At 43.5% G+C, this 26,527-nt stretch overlaps 1 protein-coding gene across 4 annotated transcripts in view; it reads right to left on the bottom strand.

Moving 5' to 3' along the window:
• Positions 1 to 2,982: 2,982 nt before the first annotated feature.
• Positions 2,983 to 26,527, bottom strand: part of EPAS1 (endothelial PAS domain protein 1) — a 278,305-nt gene continuing 254,760 nt past the window's right edge. For all 4 annotated transcript variants that reach the window (XM_029593353.1, XM_029593350.1, XM_029593352.1 and 1 more), the window contains 8 exons: positions 26,328 to 26,521; positions 25,361 to 25,545; positions 17,536 to 17,649; positions 15,032 to 15,513; positions 13,682 to 13,805; positions 13,198 to 13,315; positions 10,220 to 10,381; positions 2,983 to 4,682 (listed from right to left, as the gene is read on the bottom strand). In XM_029593353.1, coding sequence (XP_029449213.1) covers positions 4,531 to 4,682; positions 10,220 to 10,381; positions 13,198 to 13,315; positions 13,682 to 13,805; positions 15,032 to 15,513; positions 17,536 to 17,649; positions 25,361 to 25,545; positions 26,328 to 26,521 — 1,531 coding nt within the window. In that variant the 3' untranslated portion in view covers positions 2,983 to 4,530. The remainder of the gene's footprint in view (positions 4,683 to 10,219; positions 10,382 to 13,197; positions 13,316 to 13,681; positions 13,806 to 15,031; positions 15,514 to 17,535; positions 17,650 to 25,360; positions 25,546 to 26,327; positions 26,522 to 26,527) is intronic.

Below are 26,527 nucleotides of genomic sequence, written 5' to 3'. Positions count from 1 at the left end.
TGCGTTGCAAATGAGAAAAAGGGGAGGATATTGGGGTGGGAATTTTGGCCAAGTGGGTTGGGCTCACAGTTTTGTGAAGCCATATTGCATGGCTTTAACGTGAATTTTGACTACATCTTTTTCATTTGCATAAAGCCGTGCGATAGGGCTTTATCGCGGTTGCGATGTATGTCACACATGCTGTTTTAAGCTCCTGGAGAGCCAGCCAAGCTATCAGGGCCCTGGGGGGGAGGGAGAAAGAGAGAGTGCCTAGCCATAATGCCCTCACACTGGATAGGTATTTATATCTCTATGGGAGGCCCACCTAGTCACTGGAGGTGAGGTTTAGGTATTAGTGTAGGGGTTAGGGGCCACTTTGACATTCAAATTGAGACGTACGAACAGAACAGTGCTCTCTTGTGAAGATTTGATGACCTTCGGAGTGAGGAAACTCACCCAAAGATGAGATTTGTGCAATGTTCTCTCAACCTAGCTTGATGTTACCCAGGTAGCGAGTCCATCAAGCTAGGTTGAGAGAACATTGCACAAATCTCATCTCACTTATTGCAAAGTGTGGCTAAGATAGTGCTTCGCATAGGTATTAGCGCAAATTGCGATAAACTGCCTATTACCATAAAACACACCCCTTTTCCTATCACATGCGATATTTAGTGCATTTTGATAAATCCAGGCCATTGTTTGCTTTTTTGACTGCTGCGGCACACTGAACTGATGATTTGAATGGATTGTTTACTATGAAGTCTAGATCTTTTTCCTGGATGGTAATTCCTAATATGGAACCTAACATTGTGTAACTACAGCGTGGGTTATTTTTCCCTATGTGCTTCACTTTGCACTAGTCCACATTAAATTTCATTTGCCATTTGGATGCCCAATCTTCCAGTCTTGCAAGGTCCTCCTGCAATTTATCACAATCTGTTTGTGATTTAACAACTCTGAATAATTTTGTATTATCTGCAAATTTTATTAACTCACTCATCATATTCCTTTCCAGATCATTTATAAATATATTGAAAAGCACCAGTTCAAGTACAGATCCCTCAGGCACTTCACTGTTTACCCTTTTCCACTGAGAAAATTGACCATTTAATCCTACTTTCTGTTTCCTGTCTTTTAACCAGTTTGTAATCCATGAAAGGACATCGCCTCCTATCCCATGACTTTTTAGTTTTTTTTAGAAGCCTCTCATGCAGGACTTTGTCAAACGCCTTCTGAAAATCCAAATACACCACATCTACCGGCTCACCTTTATCCACGTTTATTCACCCCTTCCAAAAAACATAGCAGATTTGTGAGGCAAGACTGCCCTTGGGTAAACTTAGTAAATAATACATTTATGTTACATTTCAGTCATACTTGAGAAGGGCTCCAGTTATTGAAAATTGTTTGCAAACGATTCTTAATCTGTAATGTTTCTTAGGTCACTTAGCATTTCCAGCAAGATAGTAGTGAATTAATTTTAATGTGTGGCAATTTTTGTTTCTGTGTCATAGTCTGGAACATCAATGTAAACTTTATTTTCTAAAAAACAATTTATTAAATATGGGTTTACAGTTCTACAGCCAGTGAGAAATGTTTAGTAAACGAGTCACAAGGAATGTAAGAGCAGTATACTTTAATAAAGGTACGAGTGTCAAAATACATTTCCTTATCAAGTTAAAATTCCCAGTACAATTATAATATTGTCAGTAAGAATTCAGCAGTGTACTATAGCTCATGAAGTAGTTATGCTGACAGGTCTGGTTAGTACGAAGCTTGATTTATCTTACTAAACTGCCAGGGCATAATGGCCTCGATGCTGAAATTACACAAACAGAAAGTAAAATATCAAGAGTTCAAGTGTCAGTAACCCTTCAAGTGCTCGAGTCATGACCACTGCAGATCTGCCAAGGCATCTGCCCCAACCAATCCTCATCGCCCACCGACACTATTCAGTTTCTTGCACTTACCAAGGTTCTGTTTAAAGTACAGTCTTTTCTTTTTTGTTTTAACAAGTCTCAAAGGCTCTTCATAGCTGCTCAGACTGTGACCCTTAAGGGCAGATTTTTAAAAAGTACGCGCGCTCGTAATTTTGTTCGCGCACCCGGCGCAAACAAGAGTACGCCGGAATTTTAAAATCCGGGGTCGGCGCGTGCAAGGCTGCACAAAATCAGCAGCCTGCACGTGCCGAGCCGTGCAGCCTTCCTCCGTTCCCTCTGAGGCTGCGCTTTCTTTCTGGCGCCCCCCACCTTCCCCTCCCTTCCCCTACCTAACCCACCCCCCAGCCCTATCTAACCCCCCCTACCTTTATTAGAAAAGTTACACCTGCCCGAAGCAGACGTAACTCGTGCACGCCGGCCGGCTGCCGGTGGGCGTTTCCCCGGCCTGGGAGCAGTTTCGGAGGTCTCGGCCACGCCCCCGAAATGCCCCCGGGCCGGAACCACACCCACGGCCCTGCCCCCGGAACGCCCACCGATGACGCGCCGCCGCGACATGCCCCCGCCAGGAAAGCCCCGGGACTTACGCGCGTCCCGGGGCTTGCGCGCACCGCCGAGCCTATGCAACATAGGCTCGGCGCGCGCAGGGAGTGGAAGGGGCAGCTTTTCAGGGGTTACACGCGTATCTTACGCGCGTACCCCTTTGAAAATCTGCCCCTTAGTGAATATGCTGCACAATTTCAGTGTGAAAAAAAGATAACGCTTACTGTAACTTTAAGGCCTGAAGCGAGTAAAACGTCAGTGGATCTTAAGTGCCCATGTCCTAGCCTACCTGATCATCTTTGATCTGGGTAGAAAGAACAGGCTTTTGTGGCAGAGGACCCAAATCAAACAAGGGTGCCTGGCGCGTATCTAATCACGCAGAGGGGATATTTGCGCTGGAGGCAAACCGGATCAATTTTTTCCGGCCTGTAAATCCCCTGTGCAGTTCACATCAGCTGTGGCTGTTTTGACCTTAGAGCAGGGAGCATTGTATCCGTTTTGCATTTTCTGATCTTAATATGTCTGCCACTTAATCCACACTGGGGTTTTTTTTTCCCTCATTATCCTTCTAATATGAATTTCCCACCTAAATTCCAGACTTGGAAACTTCTTTAAAAGACAATCTGATCTGTTCACTTCAACTTTGTCATCTTAAGATTGTTACTGTGTTATTTATACTGTACTTGCTTTTAGGAACCAATAAACTAAATTTCATGAAATAAAACTCTTTCTACCTGGTCTTGAATGCTTGACACTAGAAATTAGGTATACACTTTTAGTATTCTGAATGCCCCTTACAAAATATTTTATTAAACAGATTCAAATTATATACTTGCACTTGAAGAGCTATCAACAAAGAAATGCAAACTTAAAAAAACACAACCATCCCGAGTTATTAAGATCCCTTAATCATTTCAGTTATAAACAGGACAATATGGTAAAATGCAAGAGGAAAAGGAAATATCTATTTGAAACCTTATTTCTGATGATTGATCGGTTATTTTTCTATTTATGTTATGGTAAAAGGCAAAACAAAAGCCAAATATAATTGATAATTAACAGTGTTAGTAATGGCCTTTGAACATGTGTTTCTAATTTTGCAATACTGGCAACGCAAACACAATATCAGCTCTAATAAAACAGCTCTTAAAATGTGTGTGTGTGTGTGTGTGTGTGTATGAACATGACGACATTTGGATTCTAAGTCTTAGATATAACAAAGTACCAATATAAGAAAAACACTAATCCTAGATATAAATTATAAAAGCTCAGTCTGTCATATACATATATATTCTTTATTTGGTGATATATGCACATATCACCTAATAAAGAAAATTTAGGAAAAGCTACAGTGTGCAACTTTCACAGATGTCTACATACATTGCAGTTCACCCTTTCACATTTCTTTTTTTTTTCTTTTTCTATCGGATTATAGTCGATTTAACCAAGGAGGAAAGAAGTAAGAGAGAGAGAGAGACGAGAGGGGGAACCCATGACATTTACAATATCACAATTAGTGATTAAAAAAAATATATATAACACAAACTGACAAAGCGGCTTGAGGATTTTAACAAAACTGACCAACACAAACTGTGGTGTGAGATCTTCCATAGGATGTCTCTGTCTCTTCATTTTGCTTATTTGGCAATGAAGAAGTTATTGTTGGTACTGGAAGAAGCTTCTCAATGAAGAATGCACGTATACCACGATTTTTGTTAGCATCAAAAACACATAAAATTCCAGAAAGAATATAAATTACAAAAGGTTCTGTATGATGGAGGGTTAGGGGGCGGGCAGAGGAGAGGAGGGGAGAGCACAATCATATATACTTTCCAAAGAAAACTTTTTTTTTTTATTAAAATAGATACAGTAAGATAAAAACATATGTATTTCTTTCCTTAATATGCATAAAAGTAAGTAATCTCAAAAAGGCCACTATTTGGTAATATTGACAAGTTCAATAGGTAAGTAAATCTTGTAAAAGTGTATCAGTTATAGAAATTGTCTACTTGCAAAAATAGATTTAAAAACTGAAGCTGCTCGAACAAGGCAAACGGCACCGCAGGATTGTTCAGGTTGCCTGGTCCAGAGCTCTGAGTAATTCGCTTCCTTGCAGGAGCGTGGAGCTGCCGAGCACCGGGACATTAACTTCACAGTCATATCTTGTCAACTCAGGCAGCAAATACGGTTCAAAAGATGCACCCAAGAGCCGGCTTGTCATTCCTGGAAAAAAAAAAATACAAAGGTTTCACCTGTGGAACTGAAGAACGGCACAGCTGCAAGGAGCATCAAGAGTTAAGTTTTGCTGCTTGTCTGCTAGTATGTGAAGAGATGACATCAAAGTTGGTAAAATGCAAATAGCTGACCTGTTAGTCATGGTGCCAGTAAAAAAAAAAAAAAAGCTGGGCTTCTCTTCCTTGATCAAATATCAAACCACGTACGGGGGTCATCAAACAGAGCGAACGTATCGTATAAACTGTGACACGCAATGCCACATAAAGCTATCTTCAACCCCTAACATTCTGCTTACATATTGGAGTCAACAGGAAGAACATTTGGTCTGATTTTTAATTGAGATGTAGCAGTCTGCTAGCATGACTGTTATTAGATTTTAGTGTGGGGTTCTACTTGACTGTACGTTCCCCCCCCCCCCCCCCTCTTTTGGTATTTCTTTGTGTCCAGCAATTGTGGTGCAGCATCAAAGATTTGCAAATTTTGAGGTCATGAGCCTGAGCAGCAGCTAGCCAGCCGGATGGGTCAATCTGTTGCGTACATTTGTGCACATCTGCTGCTGAACAGCAAAGGAAAATGAGTAAAACGGGAAATTCAAACAGTAAGATTTTTTTTTTTGGGCGCAGAAAAATCACAAAATATTAAATTGAAATTATGAGCCGTGACTGGATCACTTTTACAAGTATTGTTTGTGTTTTTATTAAACATTTTTTCTTTTCTTTTGCACGATGCAGCAGCAAACTTATGTAAATTGAAACACAATTTTCCCATCCTGCTAAGAGAAGGGCTCTGTTCAGTAAAAGGTCCCTCTCCCTCCAGACGCAGAATGGGAAAAAGTCTTTTTGAATAAGAAAATAAATGTTCCTATGGGTTGCAATCAGTTTGGGTGAGATCATTGGGAGATCTTCTGAATGGGGAGGGAGGGGATGCAAGGTAATTATAAAAGAAAACTGAGCCGACATTGTTGCTTGGTTTCATGAATGATCTTAATTTATTTATTTATTTATTTATTTTCCAGGTTTTATATACCATCATTAAGATAGTATCCATCATAATGGTTTACACAATGTTCAAAAATCAATAAAAAGTTATAAAAGAAGTTTATGATTTTTTGAACAACATTGTAATATACCGGCTAGTAGTATTGGTTTTCTACATGCTTCTTATTTTTTCTACATGCACATATCTGTCTATTATACAACGTTATGAGGATAAGGACAGACGACATCCCACTACGCTTGTTTGGGCTCTCATATTTGGTTGGTATAGGCCTTACATGTCATTACTTTCTATAGTCGGTTTATTATATGTTTATTTGACCATGGATGTAACTCTTTTATTTCTATTGAAACTCTTCATAAATATTATAAATTACAAAAAATGCCCTCCCCTGCAGTGGGGGTAGAGGGTGCAGAAAGGCTCAAAAGCCTTCCAATTTAGATCAAATTGGGCTGACGGCACGGATCAGTTTCTGAGGCCGGTCTTCTGTTTCCCAGGCTGGCCGGGGCTAGGGATGCTGCAGAGATGATGGTTCACAGGCCCTGAGGGGGTAGGGAAGGAGTCCTGGCGATCCCTCAGAGGTGACATCTTACTGCACTGGGTCCCAGCGGGAGCCATAGTCTGTGGTCACCCCCCCTCCCCCCCCAGCCAGCCAAAGACTGTCACTGCATTGGCTGGGATATGTTTTAAAAGGTGAAAAACCCTAGATTTGCAAATGAAGGCTCACAAGCTGCCTGGGTGGCAGGCACTGCACACTGCTGTGCAGGAGGAGCATGGGGTTGTTCCACCTCCCAGGTCAGCTGGGGTAGGGGATGCTGTGGAGGCAGTACTCACAGCTCCTGTGGATGAGGGAGGCAAGTCGTCCTAAAACAGTGACAACCCTGCGGCAGGATTCAGGGCCCATGACTGCAGTATTCTGGAAGGAGCCGTGTGCATGGCTCCCCCACGCCCTCCACCCAGCAAGGACTGTCACTACTGGGAGCTGGGAGGGGGGAAATCCCAGGTAGTAGTGAATGAAGGTTCATGGTCCCGAATCCCAGTGCTGGTTTTGACAAAACTGGAAGCCCAAAAGAGCAGCAGGAAATTGCTGAGCCCAAAAAAAATGGAGATTCATTTTTTTTTTTTTTGATAATTTTAACATGCAAGGCTTCATAAAAACAATTTTTAAAAAATTAGGATACCATCATCCTTTCTCAAAAAAAAAAAAGGTCTTACTTGATTACTCATCCTGACAAGCATCTCTTTTAGTTGGCAAGGACCATGGAATGTATCCAGGGAAGACACCATGCATTAGGGAAACTTATCTACTATAGACCTCAGTCCTGGGTCTGATGATTTCTGTTATTGTTTGCTTATTTATACACAGATAAAAACGTAAGTACAAGGGCACTCTCCAAACTAAATCAAAGCTATGAGGCAAAACTTTAAAGAAAACAGTCGAACATTTATTCAAATTAAAAAGCATAAAAAACAGAAACAAATAATATACAACCCAACACGATCGTGTTTCAGCGCATAGCCTGCTTCAGGGGTTAATACACAACCGGTCCATAAATAGTGCTGATAAACTGTAATGGTGCCTTAAATCAAAAAAGGAGAGGAGCTTGGACTGGCTGAGGAGGTAATTGTTTACATTGGGCACCACCTTTTCATGCTTTAGTTTGCTCACCCTTCTGGCATAATTTGTGCATCTTGGGTGAGTTCCAGGGGGTGCCATTTGGTTTCTCCAGTCCAAGAAAGGTACTTTTGAATCATTTGATCAAGAATATATAATTCCCCTCTTCTCCTTTTTTGGTTTAAGGCACCATTACAGTGTGTCAGCTCCGTTTATGGATCAATTGTATATTAACCCCTGGGGCAGGCAATATGCCAAAACATGACCGTGTCAGGTTATATTTATTTATTTACATTCATTTGTATACCCCCCATTTCAAGAACCTGTTTATAAATTATTTGTCTCTATGTTTATGATTTTTTTTTAATTTTAATAAATGTTCAGCTGTTTTCTTTAAAGTTTTGTTTTATAGCTTTGATTTAGGTTTGAGTGCCCTTCTACTTATTATTTGCTTGTTTATATATTTATATAGGGGTAGATTTTAAAAGGTTGCTCACGGGCGTACATGTGCGCGCACTACTTGGCACGCGCAGATGTTCACCCGATTTTATAACTTGCGCGCGCAGGCCAACTGCCGGCGCATGATCCCCACCGTGCGGAGGCCTCTGCCCCCTCCCCGCCCCTTTTGTAAAGCCCCGGGACTTACACGAGTCCAGGGGCTGTACGCATGCCGCCGGGCCTTTTTAAAATAGACCCGGCGTGCGTAACCCTTTGAAAATCTGGCCCGTATTGTTTATGTGTACCACTCAATTGTTTTTTTTGCTTGGTTTATTGTGGTTAATTTGCCTCTCACATTTTGTTTTACATTTTTATCTGTGCCAATAACTGTTTAAGCTAGGAATGCACAATATAAACCAATAATACCATTAAATGAGAAAAATCCTATTGTTTAGTAGAGATGTGCTCTGGGTTGGTATATTCGTGTCGCGCTTCGTTTTGGGCCCCCCACGGGAATTTTGTTTTTCCCACGGTTCGGGGTTTTTTTTTTCGGGGGCACCGATTTTCGAGTTGATGCGCGTTAACTCCTGTTAGCACGCACTAACTCTGCTACAAAATTGCCTAATTCGGGAAAAACGATAGCAGATCCCTATTGTTTAGTCATTTAAATGTTAATATCTGCCAGCCAGAGCCAAGGACTTACTCAAGCGGTCTGCGGCTGACTTCCTGATTCCTCTTTTCCAGCATGCCGCATGGCTGGGGCAGGCTGGGCTGCCGCTGGCCAGCCCAGGGAGTGCACATGTACGTTAGAGACACCTTCCCCACTCCCAGCAGCTGCAGGTGGTTTTCATGTATTTATTGGTGAACAGATTACTGACTAAATTTCAATAGCTTTAATGATACTTACATTCTTAATTTAGGCCCAGTATAGCTTTCAGTGCAAAGGTTTATCATATTTGTATGTGTGTGTGTGTGTGTGTGTATGTATATATATATATATCCCTGAAAGCGCTGTTGAATAGTATATAGTAATCAAGCTGGAGTAACCATTCATCAAACATTATACAAAATAATATTTGGGATACTAGAGATTTTCTTCCAAGAATCTATGACCAAATATTTAAAGAAAAGGGCCAACAAATGTAATATTTTTGCTTACAGTAGTAAAAGGTTGTTTATCCTGGGTATAATTTTCAAACAGCCTGCCTAAGTGAACAGTCTGTGAATACTCTGTGCCTGCAACCTTGTACCTAATTTTCAAGGGGGAAGTATACACAGAGGGGTAGATTTTCAGACAAGCGCGAACAGCCTACTTTTGTTTGCGCTCCAGGCGCAAACAAAAGTACGCTGGATTTTAGTAGATACGCGCGTAGTCGCGCGTATCGGCTAAAATCCTGGATCGGCGCGCGCAAGGCTATCGATTTTGTATAGCCTGCGCGCGCCGAGCCGCGCTGCCTCCCCCCCGTTCCCTCCAAGGCCGCTCCGAAATCGGAGCGGCCTCGGAGGGAACTTTCCTTTGCCCCCCCCCCCCCCTTCCCCTCCCTTCCCCTACCTAACCACCACCCACCCGGCCCTGTCTACACCCCCCCCTTACCTTTGTCGGGGGATTTACGCCCCCGGGCCGTAGCCACGCCCCGTACCCGCCCCCAAAACGCTGCCGACAACGCCCCCGGAACGCCGCGACGACCGGGCCTGCCCCCGACACGCCCCCGACACGCCCCCCTCCGAGAACCCCGGGACTTACGCGAGTCCCGGGGCTCTGCGCGCGCCGGGAGGCCTATGTAAAATAGGCTTCCCGGCGCGCAGGGCCCTGCTCGCCTAAATCCGCCCGGTTTTGGGCGGATTTAGGCGAGCAGGGCTCTGAAAATCTACCCCAGAGGACATTGCACCTGTTTTCTCTGCAGGCAGAATTTTGTTGGTTAGATTTGGAAAATCCAATCTGTGCATTTAATTCTCCAATCCTGCCCTAAACGTGCTACCCCCAGGAACACCTCCCCTCAATCCAGCTAAATGATTGTGCTCTATATAATTCCTTGCATACTTTTAGACAGATTATGGGAGGGCAATATTCAGTCAGCCAACTTATCCAGGTAAATGGTTTGGGTTTTCCATCATATGCAGAGCTGATTAACCATGATATGTGGGTTATGTCATCTGGTGGAATCAAATGGACCCCTCTCTCAGCTGGTAGAGCTTTGCTCTACTGTGCATGTGCGGGAATTCCCACTAGGGTGTTGCCTCGTGAGTCACCTCAGTCTTTTAGGTCTGTTTTTTTTATGTGGGTGGGGAAAGGAAAAGTCTGCACAGTGACACATTCTCCCGCCTACCTCCCCCCAACCTCACCCTCACCCCCGATCTCAAGGTGAGCAAAACTCAAAAGTTCCCTGGTATAGTGAACAAGATTTTGGAAGTTCTTTTACATCCATTACTCCTTTTGAAAAATCTTCCAAAATAATTTTCTCTTGGTAACCCTTACCTTTCATTTTATGAGTTGGTGGCATATTATAGTCCAAATAGTTTGACCTGAAAAAGTGAGTGGGAAATGCTGGTTTCTGGCCACCACCGGGGCCTCCAGGAGATTGCTGCTGTTGATTGATTGGCTGACATAGACTTCTTTGTCGGTTGCATGTAAACTCATCTGAAATGAAAATAACAGTTTGCTTTCACGTGTTCTGTTTGAGAGGTGCTGTTTATTATGATACATGAGCTCTGTACTTTTGAAAAAAAAAGTAATTTCCTCTAATCATTACCTATATCCAGAGATCTTCTATGTTTACATGTATGTACTGAAACTTAAGTTTGTGGTCCAAGTTTCCTGTAAAATGGATTAATCACTGTTCTAATTCCATCCAATTATGGGCTAGGCACAACAAGGATTTACTATGTCTCCATCCCTTTGCTATCAATAAAGAATTAGAATCTGCAATAGCTCCTGGAAATTAACTATTTTTCTTACTTTTTGGCAGTAAAGATGGCTTACAAGTCCTATCTACACCAAAGTTTCTGAAAGGTGTGGGGTTTTGGATCCACGCATATGTGCAGACCATGGACACGTGCATGTGCGCATCCTAGATGGTAGGTACCTTTACTTCCGGGTGGAACTTCTTGTTAATATAGTCACAATTCCTAATTTAAAACAAAAAAATCTCTTTCCCTCATCTTCATAGTATAGCTGTTCATGCTATACTCATGCTACCATGTAGCACTGTTATACTTTGGTGGAGATCTAGTATGGATATGCACTACAGTGCCTTGATTTATCTAGAGTCTTGGTGAATTTCAAAAGCATTGCTCATGCCAAAGGGCCCATATATGTGAGCAATACATATTTTAAAAGCCATAAATTAGTTGCATATATGCATGTGCTCCAGCAAAAAAAAAAAAAAAAAAAAGGGGTGGAAAGGGGGCGGGGATTGGGTGTTCCAGGGCGGGGCCAACAGTTCCACGTGTAACTTTAGTTGCGTATATTTATTACTGTCTCTGATGAGGTGTAAGTCTGCAAAAAAAAATGTTTAGGCCTAAAACAACAGGGTGAGGGATCCGGGTCCAGGTCAACTGAGGGGAGTGCAGGTTGAAGAACCAGAGGAGTCTGGATGCCCTCAAGATAGACTGGGCAAACTGGTTTACTAATTGGTAAAACTGGGAATGGCCTGCATATGAACATATTTTAAAATCCAATTTCCTGCATGCGTTAAAGCCGACAAAGTTCTAAGGAAGATATGCAAAGTACGTTTGCTCACGTAACGACTTAAAATTAGTAGCATACAAGTTGGTGTATTTTAAATCATACACATATGGGGTAGATTTTCAAAGGGATATGCGCGTAACCCTTTAAAAAAAAAAAAAAACCCTGCGTGCGCAAGCCCTGGGACGCGCGTATATCCCAGGGCTTTGAAAAAGGGGTGGGGCCGGGGGGTGGGGCGGCGGTCAGGGGGCGGTCCTGAGTCCTCCGGCACAGCGGCTGTGCTGGGGGATGGCGTGCCGGAAGCTGGCCGGTGCGCGCAAGTTACGCAGGCGTAACTTAGACAACAAAGGTAGGGGGGATTTAGGTAGGGCTGGGGGGTGGTTTAGATAGGGGAAGGGAGGGGAAGGTGGGGGGGAGTGAAGGGTCTCGGAGGGAATGGGGAAAGCCATCAGGCCTCCCCTAGGTCTCGGCGCACGCAAGGTGCACAAGTGTGCACCCCCTTGCACTCGCCGACACTGGATTTTATGACTTGCGCGCGGCAGCGCGCGTATGTTATAAAATCGGGTGTACATTTGTGCGCGCCAGGTAGCACACACAGATGAACCCCGCACATGCTGCTTTAAAAATCTGCCTCATAATGTGCACATGATTTAAAATTCCAGCGTATGTCCGCTCATGCGCCCATATGCATGTGGATGGGTGCCTGCGCGCTTGTTTTAAAGTTATCATCCCTGTGCTGGATGGCTAAGTAGGGAGGAGCTTTCATAAACTTAAATGACTAATGTTGTGTTGGGCATTAAATCAACATCAAAATAAAAAGGGGGATGTTCTTGCCTTTCCTGGTTGTAACAGCCAACTGAATTGTCTAAATGTATTTTTTTGCTAACAGAAGGTACAGTTATAATTAGAGCTCTTCTAAAATATAAAGAAATCTAATTGGATTCTTTTGTTTGCTTGTTGTTTTGGCCAACAATTTCCTCCTTTGCTCTTGGACTTTGAGCTCAACTAGAACTTGCTTCCCTTAGGCTACTCTCGAGTCTTCATTCACAGCTACCTAGGATTTTTTGTTTGTTTTCTAGCTCTCCCAAATCCCTGCAGTGAGAGCCCTTGCCCAGGGGCTGCAGACCACAGCTTCCTCAGTAATCTGGTGGGTTTGCACCTCATGTCCAGCCAATAGGTATTTTTGGCTAATGTCTGAGACTCCTTTCCCCCAAGCACCCTGAATACAGGAGAAATATGATTTGTAAGGCACAGTATCTAGGAACTCACTCGGATTGGAAGCTCGTTGGTTACTGGGAAGAGCACTTGTATTTGATTAGATCATAAGCTAAATTTAAATCTTTAGATTAAATCCTTCCCACTAACCATTCTGAGGACAGTTTTCAAAGGTTTAGCCATACTGAAATGCCCTTTGAAAGTGCCACACCTCAATGCAGGCACAAGTACGTATACTTTATCACAATGAGCATAATTTTGTATGTGGGGAACATAAGGGGGATGGGGTTCGATCAGGGAGGAGATTACATTTGGAAATCACCGTGCCCATTTTTCGGTGCATGCTTTGCACCTGCTACAGTGCACATACAGGTGCAACAGGAGCACACTGGCAGCTATTCAAAGGAGTTTCCCCTTTGAAAATGAGCTTGCAGGTCCACCGGTATGAAATTCCCCCTGACCTGCAAGATGCCTGGGAAGTCTGAAAATTGCCCCCTTTATGCAGTGTTGTCCTGAGAGTCATTGAAATACAGATGCTTGATTTTCCAGCTCACCTGTAAGGACACTTGTGCTGAGCGACTTCTTTTCGGCCATCAATGAACAATTTTCAGGTTTAAGAGCTTTCATCCTCTTCCACATTAATTGAGATACACTGTCATCCAATGAGTCTCCCTTTAGAGAAGAGATTATATTTAAAAATACATCTTTAAAACAACTTAGGCAAAATAGGTTGCTCTAATAAATGTTGCTATACATTTTATACTACAGTCGGCTGGAATATATTGAGACTTGGCGCAGATGCTCTTAAGTGAAAGGATGAAGTTTCTTCAGTAGGCAAATGATAAATAAATTGCAACCCCGAACCAGAGTCTCCCAAAATGGGAAAGACCATCTTGTCGGAAAAACAAAGGCTGGAGTATTAGCTATGGAGGAGTTTCTTGTAATATGAGACTACAGCTATAAAGCAGAATATTCTTATGCGTGCAATCTGACAGTTTGTGATTTAACTAAACCCCCTGCCCCACCCCCCAAGATTACCCCGTTGAGCTGCTGAAATGCTTGTTCTCCATAATCCAACTGCCGCTTCCGGTTCAAGTTGTTAGAGAGGGCGATCATGGCTGGGTTTATGTCTTTGCCTCGCTGTCCAAAACTCTCCAGTGACCTGCCAATAGAAAACAAGTCCTCTTCTTGAGCAACCAGAGAGCTGCAGTTGGGTAACATAACCTCTGTAAAGACTAGGGATGTGAATCGGGCTTCTGACGATTGAAAATGGCGCAGGCCATCCAGTGCTCCTACCATGTGACAGGGGCCTGCCAATGGCATGGATACCCTGTCACATGGCAAGGGCAAAGGGCCATCGGCACCATTTTGATTAGTGGCAGCTGACAGCCCGAGAGCGGGAGATCACTCCTGGGACCCCCACTGGACCACCAGGTACCTGTAAAAAGTTTTTTTGGGGGGTCGGGAGGGTGGGGGAAGCTAAGGGATTAGTTTTAAAGGGTCGGGTTGGGTTTGTTGTTTTATCGGCTCGGGCGCAGCCGATAAAAAAAAACCCAATCGGGCCGGACAAAAAAAACACCACGATGTGAATCGGAACCGGAATCAGAACCGATTCAGGTTCCGATTCACATCTCTAGTAAAGACAGCTCATGCTAGGAGAGGATCAGAGTGTAAAGATACAGCATAGCATGATGGGTTGGGCTGTCACTTTATTGTATAGACATTCCAGGTCTGTGAAACTGCTTGACGACAGTAGATGCCAGCACAGTCATTACTGAATTCCTTATTTTGATATTCACTGTTTTTTCTTTTTTTTTTTTTTTGAGCAACACTTCTGTACTACGTGTGCTCTTCTGCTAGTTGTAGGGAAGGCAACAATCAAAGGAAATGGGCTCCTTGATTATTGTCCACCTTGTACACGGGTTACAGTACGGTGCATCATTCAACAACTCATGCACTTTCATCTACATACTTTGGAGACGTTCCCAGCATGTGGGGAGGATAGAGAATGGAACACATGCATAGTTTTGTGCTGAAATATTATGCACAGAAAAGAGGCACAAATCTCTGTAGGTAATTTTTTCTTGGGCAATAATCAAAGCAAAACGACCAGCGTGGTTTTTTTTTCTTTTATCATTGGTGCAAACCCTGCAGGTAAGAGACCCCCTCGGAATTTGCAGCAATGCTCCCATTTTGGATTATTTCCTCCAGGCTGGCACCATCCCTCCCGTGCACTGCAGATTTGAAAGTATACATGCAGAGCGCTTTGGTCAGGAGAATTGGCCAGAAGAACAAAATCAGAGATTCAGAAAACCTCACATACTCAGGGGCTCCTAAGTGGCCGGAGCATAACAGTTTTTTGGTCATTCCTAAATACAAACTAGTTACCTCTGTTTATATAAAAGCATGTTTGGTGATTGCATTGGTGGTCCTGATGGTGCACTGGTTAACGACCCCATGTATTGATCCATCCTTCGCCATTTAGTTGGCATGTAATATAAGGGCGGATCGGGTGGCCACTGAGTATCTGGTCCTCTACCCACCGAAGACAATGGGGCGTTGGATGGTGCATAGTAAGGCGGTGACGGGGCTTTCTTTTCACCGCTGAAAAGCATCGAAGGCAGAGAATCATGACCGCTGTTACTCTCTTTGTTTGTTGTCTGGCAATACTCTTCAGAGATGAACTGGTTCTGCGAGGAAGGTGCGATGGATTGGAAGAAAGAAGCCATGCTGCTTAAATTGTTTCCAGGGTTCTGGAAATGCTCGGAGAGCGGGCGTTCATCTTGGCAGATTGGGTTCAGCTGGAAGTCTTCTCCATCCATAGGAATGTAGGGAGCGAGTGTTTCAAGGTCCAACTCATTAAACTCAGTCTGTGCACGGACAAGATAAAATAAAAGAATAAGGTCATATTTTGTTTAAAGTATTACATCTAATGTAGTATAATCACAGAAGCTGAGTGCATGCAGCATGTAAATAAGTTTGAATAATGAATATTTCAGTTTAACAGAGTGCATAGCAAAATATCACTTTATACAGCAAAAATAAATAACTAATGCCAACTCTTTTTATTTCAATGGTTATTCTTCTTTTAAACAAAATGTACAAAATTGGAGTGCAGTTAATTCAGAGCCAAGAACCTGGCCTGCAGCATCATCATGTTTTTTGATGAGACGCTCTTGGGACTTTCCGTAAGAAACATTAGTGCCCCAGTGTTTGCCGTTGCAAGTGTATTTCATTTATCTTAACCTTGTTTCTTCATTCGGAATACAAACCTGCATATTTAACACGGTAAGGACATGCAGCCTGCCTACAGGCCCGTGTTATAGTCCAGTTAGAAGGATCATTTGTTTTCTCTGAAGTTTTAGATTTTTGCACCGTTACTGGCTTTGCTCCTTTTCTGAAATACTGCAAAAAAATCACCCCTCCACACCCCCCAAAATATGAGACCGTAACCGTTACCTGAGTAAAACAATAAAAAAAAGAACAAAGACTCTTTTATCCTAAATAGCACTTATGTAGTGCAAGGTTAATTTTACAGCCTATTTTCTAACAGGATAGCTTTTGCATACAAAACTATGACCTTTTTATATACAATTTATGTTGACAATTACAAAAAACAGTCCTAGTTGATATTTACTAACATACTATGTCTCACTCTACATAAGAGCTATTCTGGAAAAAAAAAAATGACATCATTTCATTGTTTTCTTTTTTTTCTGAAATACTGCTCAACAGATATTCTAAATCTTGTTAAAGCAAAGAGAAGAAATAAATTATTTTCTGATTTGGTGTTGTCAGCACTGACATCCAATTCTTCTAATACTGGTAGCAGATATACATTAAAATGGCTGTGCATATAGTGCCAACAAGAGCGTTTTGGCTTCCTGGATCATGGGATGATGTTTTCAAGGACTACTGATCAGAGATGAAGAAGGGGGTGCAGCGTCTTCCAGCGCAGACTGGCAAACCTAATGAGGGAGGGCTTTGAACTAGGATCACTGGGGATGGGTGAACAAAGCCTAGGGGAAAGTGAAAGCTCTCAGGTAAGTGAAACTGGCAGTGGGATAAGCCTGTGCTGACGTCAGCAGGAAGGGGAGGAATCGGGCAGAGCGCACCGGCTGCTGCCTGCCTGAGGAGACTCACGGAGCACGCTGAGGCGGTGGGAAGCAGCCGGCCTAGCATGCAGTATGTGCTGCGGGTCCATCCCCTTCTATTTGGTGCTGAGCAGTTTTCCTGGTGAGACTTCTTCCCTGGCTCTCCCCATGCAGGCCTAGCTGGAATGAGGTGGCCAACAGGAGCGGAGCTGCTGGACTGCAATAGCGGGTCGGGAGGACAGAGGGGGGGGGGACGACCCACATTTGAAATAGAGGATGGCCGGATGGGGAAAGGGGGAGTGAGGTTTGCTAAAGGGAGAATGGAAACCTGATGGAAAAGGGAGAGGGAAGCAGATGATCATTCAGGGAAGGAGAAAGGCGACCTCATGGGAAAGAGAGGGTGGTCTTATAGGGAAGAAGGAAGAGAGGAGGGGAGCTCTTAGGAAGTGGAAGGGGGTCCTGATTGGGAAGGGTAAGAACAGCATACTTAAAGGGAGGATGGAGACCTCACAGGGAAGCAGATGGACCTGACAGAAAAGGGGAGAAGGAGGAGGGGGAACTCATGGGAAATAGGTAGGGAAGGCTGATGGGAAAGGGAGAGAAGACAGTGTCCATAGGGAGGAGAGGGATAGGGAAGTTTGGGGGGTGGGGAGAGGGGCAAGGGGCCTGATGAAGAAAGCATGTTATAAAACCACACGTCCTTTTTTAAAATCTACCCCTATTTGTAGTGCTGCTTACAAAACCCTTTTTTTTTTCTATCTGAAATAGAATAAATACTTTCGTTGATGTTGGACTCACCTGGGTGGGACTACACTGGTTCTTGGTCTCTGTGTCCATGGCAAAAAGCTTCTCAATGAGCTCAATCCTAAGATCTTCATCCAGAGAAGTGTAATATTCAGCAGGACTGCTTGGCTACAGAGGAAGAATACAGCAAATGATTTGATAAGTATGTTAAATGAAAGGATGTCAAGGCATGTTATGGCTTCCTTCATAGATGGACTGGGAACTCAAAGTAGTGGGGATAAGGTTAAAGCTGAAATCCTAACTGACCCTCAAGTTTGTGTTTACAGTGGACAAGGGTACAGGAGACAAAGAGGCTTCCGTAATTCAGGAGCAGGTAAAGAAGTGGATGGACCACGTGAAAGGTAATAAGACAACACAAGTGCAGGAAATTCATCTCAATGTACTAGAGGAAAGAAGTAATCTGGCGGTCCAACCAGGACTCAGTTAGGTTCCTGTGAATTAGCGACAAATGCCTGTCGCCTCCATTTTCATAATGGGGCTTAAAACGGAACCAGGCAACTATAGGCTGTTAAATCCTAATCTGGAAGACATTATAACGGATGACATGGTTGCTTACATGGAAGGAAAAGGAATGATTCACTGCGTGAGTTCAGAAACAGCAGCTCCTGGTCCTGCAAGCTCTGTGAGGCCAAAATTCTCTCAGATATTAGCCGCAGAGACCATATCACTCCTGCATTATGCAGTCTACAATGACTTCCTATCCTTTGGGCTTTTTCAATTTTAAAAAAATCTTTTGCTGGCTTTCAAGCCAGCAAAACACTGCACGGAGCGGCAGTAGCCACAGAGGCATTCACGGAGCGGGATGCCAGTGGCCAGTGGTTGTGTTTCCACCTTCACAGAGCGGAAGGATGGAGGGCTGCCATCTCAAAAAAAAACCAAAAAAAACAACAACAACAAAAAAACCCCAAACAAACAAAAAATAAAACCAGGGGTGGGTAAGAGTATGGGGCAGGGGTGTGGCCTGCTTGTTACAGCGGTTGCTACCCCTAATTGGGCTGGATGTTCACTTGGATGCAGATACGGCGCTGCTCTCTGCATCGGTGGTGGGGTGGAGGGGAATTGGAGCCGGAGGGTACTGGAAGCCAATAGTAACAGGTGGGAGAGAGAAAAAGGGAAAAAAAAATGGATAAAGTGCGTAGCTTGCTGAGCAGACTGGATGGGCCGTTTGGTCTTCTTCTGTCGTCATTTCTATGTTTCTATGTTTCCTATCTTTCTGCCCTTATTTGCCTACTAAACAGCTAGGGTCGTCGTAGGCCTCGTTTCTTTCTGTCCCATCTCTTAAGGTAGTCCATCTGACCTGTACTGGGTGACATGCATCCTTCTGCCATGTGCCAGCATTGTCGAATACTCCTATTAGAAGGCCAGACTTCCATGCCATGCAGGACAGCTCAAAAGATTTGTAAAAAATCTGGCTGCTCGGAAAAGCCAATGGCATTTCATAGACTAACAGCCAAGACAGCATTCTTTGCCATTTATACAGTAAAATAATTTATTTTGATATTTAAGATAGTGGATCCACTGGGTAGTTAATTGTGATGGTATATTTAAATCAATTAGATATTGTGAGTAGACAGAGTTTATGATACATTTATCGCATGATGAATTATTTTATTTACTTAACTTTGGTTGGCATGCTGTTTTGTGAGAGTTCCCCAAAGGCTAGGGATTGGTAGTTCTCTGATTTACTATAGCATCGGTTTCTGTTAATCTGTGCTTTGCATTATGAATTTTATGGTGATATGTGTTTGCATTTGATGTTTTGTAATTATGTTTGTTTTTGTGTTTGTCTGTATTGCGCTAAAAGATTTAATATTCGGTGTGTTACAAATTATAAATACATTGATAAAACTATCCTTGTTGGATTTTTTAAGAATGTGAGCAGGCAGCCTGATCAGAGTCATAAAATTTATTGGAATGTTGCTAAACCTTTTCACATAGGATTGCTTTTAGACATATCACTTGCAAGCGGCTAAGGACATAGATGAATGTAAGGCACTAACAGTTCTTAGTCCAGTTGCAATAAATTGATAAGTGGGTTTACACAGGGGTTGTGATTAGTCTGCTATTTGTTATTTTCTGCTGGTAATATAGAAGCAAGAACCAAGAGCAGCACTGCCATATTTACAGATGGCACCAAACTTTCAGATTACAAAAGCACTGCATAGGAACATAGAGACCCTAGGCAAATAAGCAGAGAAGTGTAATAAGGTTTAATATATGTAAGTGTATGATAATGCATTTGGGGTTTATGCATTGTTAATTCTAGGGCCTGATTCATCAAGGTAGTTTTCCAGACATAGAAAGGGAGAAAAAAGCCTTTGAGTCAGGCCCTAAGTGGTGAAAAAAGTCGATGCATATTAGTTGATAGGACTCAAATGAGTATATAAAGTGAAACAGCAGCAATCAGAGCTGGCACAGATTAATCTGTGTTAGGCACAAGGGCATGAAACAAGGAAAAAGTAAGCAATCCTCCAGTTTGTAAAAGACCCTAATGGGGCAATGCTTGTGGTTCAGTCTTGGGCACCTGTGCTTAGAAAAGACTCGAATAAAAGATTGTCTAAGCTGAAGCAATGATAGCGTACAAGGATATGAATGGATCCAACAGAGATCACCCCTACGATCAGGGGGCATCCTCTCAGATGGAGGGGAAAATACATTATAAGGCATTTGGAGGAAGAGATTTTTAACTCACAAGGGTGACATTTTGGAACTTTTTCACAATGGAGGCAGTCATGGGTACAACATGACAGAATGACAAAACAATCATCTGGACAAGATTTTGGAAGAAATTAGTTGTAATTATACTTCAGGTGGTCCAGTGCTGCGTCAATAGGAAAACAGCTTAGGTGAGAGCTAAGTTGCTATATGTGGGGTGGTGAAGGAATTTGCTTTTAATGGACTGCAGAACTGGCTATAAATAAATGACATATATTGTTTTACCTTTCCCTAGCTATTAGTCAATTAGAAGAGGATTGGGTACCACCGACCCATGGCAGTCTTTCAGCCTAACAGATTATGACTCGGATATAAAGATTAAGGGGCAGATTTTAAGAGCCCTGCTCGCGTAAATCCGCCCGGATTTACGCGAGCAGGGCCCTGCGCGCCGGTGCGCCTATGTTCAATAGGCCTACCAGCGCGCGCAGAGCCCTGGGATTCGCGTAAGTCCCGGGGTTTTCCGAGGGGGGCGTGTCGGGGGCGGGGCCGAGCGGCGCGCCGTTTTCGGGGCAGGACGCGGCGTTTCGGGGGCGGGCCCGGGGGCGTGGTTTCAGCCCGGGGTGGTCCGGGGGCGTGGCCGCGCCCTCAGGAACCGCCCCCGGGTTGCGTCTAGGCGCGCCAGCAGCCCGCTGGCGCGCGGGGATTTACTTCTCCCTCTGGGAGGCGTAAATCCCCCAACAAAGGTAGGGGGGGGGTTTAGACAGGGCCGGGGGGGGTGGGTTAGGTAGAGGAAGGGAGGGGAAGGTGAGGGGAGGGCGTTAGCGAATTCCCTCCGAGGCCGCTCCGATTTCGGAGCGGCCTCGGAGGGAACGGAGGTAGGCTGCGCGGCTCGGCGCGCGCCGGCTACACGGAATCGGTAGTCTTGCGCGCGCAGATCCAAGATTTTAGCGGATACGCGCGGTTACGCGCGTATCTACTAAAATCCCGCGTACTTTTGTTGGCGCCTGGAGCGCCAACAAAAGTACGCCAACGCGCCGTTTTTGAAAATCTACCCCTAAGGCTCTGATCTGTCTTTGCTGGACTGGTACCTGATAAAAAAAATAAACCAGTGCCCCACTGAAATGATTTGTTGTAGATAAGTGAAAATATTTTTCCTTTCCATACATTTTTCTGGACTTCCTGTAATGAGATCTGGAACATGGTGGAATTTTTTTTTTTTCCAGGATATTTCATCCAATTTTCATCAGTCATACGAGTTTTTTCTTGCTGAACATTTTCAGCAGGTGAGAGTAGAAAAAGATTTCTCCAGGCAGCGGCGAATTCCCGATGACGACCGGCCCGGGGATTCGCCGCCCAGGCCGGCCGAGCGCGGCTCTGTCACAGGCCGCGCTCGGCAGACCACGTGACTAGTGCGACCGGCCCACCGGGGGATGCCCGATCCCCCGATAGGGCAATCTGCCCCTGTCTCCGGGTGAAGCACGTACTCATCTGGGTTTTCTCAGGGGTTATCTCTCTCTCCTCGGTGTTTAAAGCATATCTCCAACCTACTGGGGAGGTCCTGAACTCCCTGGGAGTTACCTAGAGCACATAGGCTGATGATATACAGCTGGCTACTCCTTGCCTTTCTGACCCTGGGCAAACCTTTTAACAAATTGCAACAGACTGTCCCTTGACTTAGAAATCCCTGAGAATGCTGCACAGTGCTGGTGGGAGATATCGGCTGAAGCTTGCAATCTTGGGGGGGGGGGGTGTTTCTGTTAAGGCTCTAGGCTGTTACTGAAACCCCACGTCAGATCAGTAGCCTGGAGGGACTTCTCTGAAGCTTCAGCTTGTTAGGAGGCTTAAATATTTGCTTCCACCTCAAGATCTGGCCCTGGTGGTCCGGACCACTGTATTGTCAGGCCTGGGTGTCTGTAATTCCCTCTTCACAGGTCTCCTCCTGTCCTCAGTGAGAGCTCTATAGCTGGTGCAGAATGTGATGGCCCTCGTTATTTCAGGGAGTGGCTACCGGCTACATATTACACGAGCTTTGGAAAAATTTGCACTGCTTATATACTTGCTTACGGATGAGATTCAAATGATGTGCTTTAGTGTATAAGGCCATTCAGGGGGATGACCCCTCTGTTTTTGAAATCTTTGCTCAAACAATATGTTCCAAGGCAGCACTTTTGTTCCAAAGCGAAACTGCTCCTCAGTTTTCCACCCCATACAGAGGTTTGCCTGATTAAGCCAAGGCATACGTCCTTTTCTATGGCTGAGCCTAAATGGTGCACTTCACTCTTTCTTGATCTCAGGGAAGAAAAGGACAATTTGTCTTTCAGGGAAAAGCTAAAAGGGACCCTTTATTTGGAAGCCTTTCCCCAATTAATCTTGATATTAGGGTATTCTGTTTGCTTGTTGGATGCCAAGCATTTGTTTGTGTTATACTTAGCCATGGTTTATAGCGCTGTAGGTTATATAGTTTATTTGTTGCTTTGTCTGTGAAATTTTTGTGTTATTGTAATTTTATTTTTTTATTGCAATCCATAGAGAATTAATTTTACTTGGATCTGTGGAATAAAAGTTTTCTCTATATAAATAAATATTAACCTGTGCTTAAATGAATATGTATTTACAATCTTGAAAGAAATAGTTGCATTACATCTTTTGGTTATTGTTTTAGTGAGCACCTCTATTTTAGGTTGCAAGACCTGATGTTTCATTCCAAGGGGGTTAGATATGTTTGATAGCAATCCAGCAGCTATTTGTATTTAAAAATGAAACACATTCGCTAGAAGCCTGCCAGCTGGCATGGAAGCAGAATTGCCCTTTGTGCCAGAGAAGTCCTGGGTAAGAAGGAACCATGGGACTGCTAATCTATGCAAAGATGGACGTCCCTTAAATGTAGCTGCACTGCTAGTTGGATATTGTAATGAACTGGCACAGAGCTAAGCCAGGAGGGAGGCTGATATATCAAGCAGGATGGGAATGAAGACAGCATACTCAAAAGGTTTTAAAACAGCATTTCACCATTCTTTCTATGATGCCATAACAAATCAGCTCCTTTACGTTGGTGGGAGTGTGTTCTTAAATTGGAGATTGTAATATATGCATGAAGTTGGGTATTTAGGGGGTAATTTTATAACGGCCTGCCTAAACTAAGCAGTCAATAATTGGGTACCTTAACACCAAATTTCAATGTGGACCTGTGTGCATAAATCTGCTTTGAAAATTATCCCATCAAATTTACCCACACACAATTTATTTATTTAACACTTTTATATACCGATATTCATGTAGAAAATTACATATCACTTCGGTTTACAGTATAACAATAACTAGCATGTAAGAATGCTTTTACATTTAACAGGGATAAAATAACTTGGAGCAATGGAACAGGGTACAAAGCAACAATTAAATAATAGGCTCTTTTGTGGGGCCAGATATTAACTGGCTAAAGATCTGAGTGCATATTGAATTAACTTAGGGTAAGGGTTAAGGAGCATAATAAGATAGATCTTCTGCAGAGTTGGGGTGCTAACCTAAGAGCTAGTCTGTTGGTATGTAGGATGATGTACTAGAAAGATCCCCTGCATAAATGAAAAGCTTGGTCAAATAGCCACGTTTTGAGTCTCTTTTTGAAGGTAATAGGGCATTGTTCAAGCCGGAGTTCTGGTGGAAGAGAGTTCCATTGCGCAGGGCCAGAAGTGGACAGAGCTCGTTTACTTAAAGAAGCTTTAATGGGTGGGGCAAAGAGGGTATTTCTATAAACGGATCTCACCGGTCTGGAGGGTAAATGTGGCCAAAATGGGATATTGAGTTCCAATGGAATGAGATTGTGAATGGTTTTGTGTATGATCGTTAGTACTTTGTACATGATTCTAAATTTAATTGGGAGCCAATGCAGGTTCATTAGGATGGGAGTAATATGATCTCTTTTGTTGGTCTTAGTCAAAATCCTGGCTGAGGCATAAATCTACATCTGCTATTGTATGTGGGGAACATTTATATGCCTGATTTTGCAAAATGCAAATCTATGCAAGATGAAAGGCTCTGTTCAATCCGGGTGGGCTCGCCCAGGAACACTTCCACTTAGTGGGTGGGCAGTTTTATCACAAGCCTTTTCTGTAGGGAAAGCACACTTTTACCCAAGGAAATGCATTTAACAATTACCCTCTGACTGTCTATTACTTACTTATTTATTTATTATTTGTTTATTTGACAGCTTTTCTATACTGACATTAAAATACACATCATATCGGTTTACATTTAACGAAAAGAAGGAAAGCACAATGAACAGGGGAGGGGGAGGAGGCAACTGATAAATAAGAAAATACGAGGCTCAGGAACAGGCCTAGCAACATTGCAACTAAAAAGAGAGGAAGGAGAGAGATGGAAAATAATTAACACAGAAAAAACAAAATGTTTACATTTTTACATGTGATAGCACATTGCATTGGATTTATATCTGGGAAAAATACTTAAATGATGATGGTTATTTTTTGGATGTATTTTATATGTTGTGGAGTCTTTCAATGCTGCACCTGATCTAGAGCGCCTTAGTGGTTAGGCAAGAAATAAGTCAAAATGAATGAATAAAAACAGCCTACCAAGTATCTCAGCAATAGGGGCACTACCCATGGTTCAGAGGGAACAGCTAACACTGAATTAATCACTTGCATGAGTGAGGTTTAGAATTCCTGCTTTTACACCAGAGCTTCCCAAACTGGTCCTGGTGACACCCCCTCCCTCCCAAGCTGGTCAGGTTTTCAGGAGATCTGCAATGAATATGCACAAGATAAATGTGCATACACTGGAGACCCAGTATACTGCCTACTGCCTGGATCAGCTTCCCGCTGGCATCTAGGCCCTATCAGGTAGAATTTCACAGGGTACAGCTTGTCTGATGGACTCTAGCAGAGGTCAGATAACTGTCAAATGCACTATCCTGAGGTGTATGGGGGTCAACAATTCTTTTATTCTAATTACTCTTATTTCCATCTCAAACTGGTGCGGTGGACAGTAATACCACACCTATCCATAGCTGAGGAATGTTTGGGGATTACAGCACGTTAAAATGCTGCTTTCAGCTCCCAGCAGGAAACATGATTAGGAAATGAACACATTCCATGTGTTTATTACAAAACAGAAGTGAAAAAAATATAAGCCTAAGAAATATTCTTACTGTAGAACAGCTACTGCTGCTGCTTGCACTTGGCGTACTACTGCCCGGGGCTGTCTGCGGCGCTCGGAAGGAGAGCGCACTTATGATTTCAGTCTGAGGACTGGGGTTCTTGACTTCCACTGGCCATTGCTTGGCTGGGGTCCGAACGGCCTTGTATGAAGGTGGTTCCTCGAATGTTTGCGTTCCTATGCAGAGCATAAGTAGGTAAGATTAGGTGCCTTTTCACCTCATATTATTTAACTGCACTCCGTCAGTCTTTGGCTGCTGCTCCTTAGAAAAGAGCGACTCCCTTTCATTTCTACGACAGTGCAATGACTACAAGAAGAGACATTGGGCCAGATGTGCTAACAACAAAATTGCTTGCAGCACCCACAAGCTCTTGTATTCTCCTTGACTTGCGCACAGGCTACAAAGAGCTTTGGGGTAAAACTGTGCTGTGAGCTCATGGAAGCACAGCAAAGCAAAGCATAAAGACGTAAATGGATGAGTGTCCCACTCAGTTCTTTGTACACTATTACCCTTGGGTTATAGATACAAATGTTTTGGGTTTTTTTAATTTAACCAGTAGCTGAATCTTGACAAATGGTACCCAAACCTTTTAAGTGTTGGGATTCAAAGGGTTAAATAAAACTACGGGCCATTGGGAATGCAGTAGAAGGCATTCATCGGTGTGGCAAACTCCCCTATAAAGAGGTCTTATTCTTCGCTGGGGGTTTCTGCCCTCTCAGATGCAATGGCCTGACTCATTGTTAACATTGATGAGCCAGGACTGCAGCAAAAAGGACCATGACCCAGCAAAGAAAAATAAAAAATAAATGTCTACAACACAGTAAGCTGGGCTCAAAGTTCTGGTTTTTTTGTTTTTTTTTTTGCACAGGTACAAATTTTGTGGCTGTAAATTTTAGACTGATTAGTTCATCTGGCCCTTGTCTTACACTGGGTGCAGCCCACTGCTAAAGGTACTGACCGAAATCCAGAGAAATGATGGCATCTCCTGGTGTTGGTGCCAGCTCCTCGGGCTCTTCTTTCAGCTTGATGAACAGGAATTCACTCTTATCTGGGACAGAGCTGCTGAACATGGGATTCACTGTCATCTGGTGCGGTTTAAACAGAGATTCTGTCTGGTCCATGGAGAACACAACTTCATTCTTCTCAATTTCACTGACA

Source organism: Rhinatrema bivittatum, chromosome 3 (genome assembly GCF_901001135.1).
Source record: "Rhinatrema bivittatum chromosome 3, aRhiBiv1.1, whole genome shotgun sequence".
Lineage (NCBI taxonomy): Eukaryota > Metazoa > Chordata > Amphibia > Gymnophiona > Rhinatrematidae > Rhinatrema > Rhinatrema bivittatum.
Note: the sequence above shows the minus strand (reverse complement) of the source record. Positions and strands in the feature narration are given on the sequence as shown.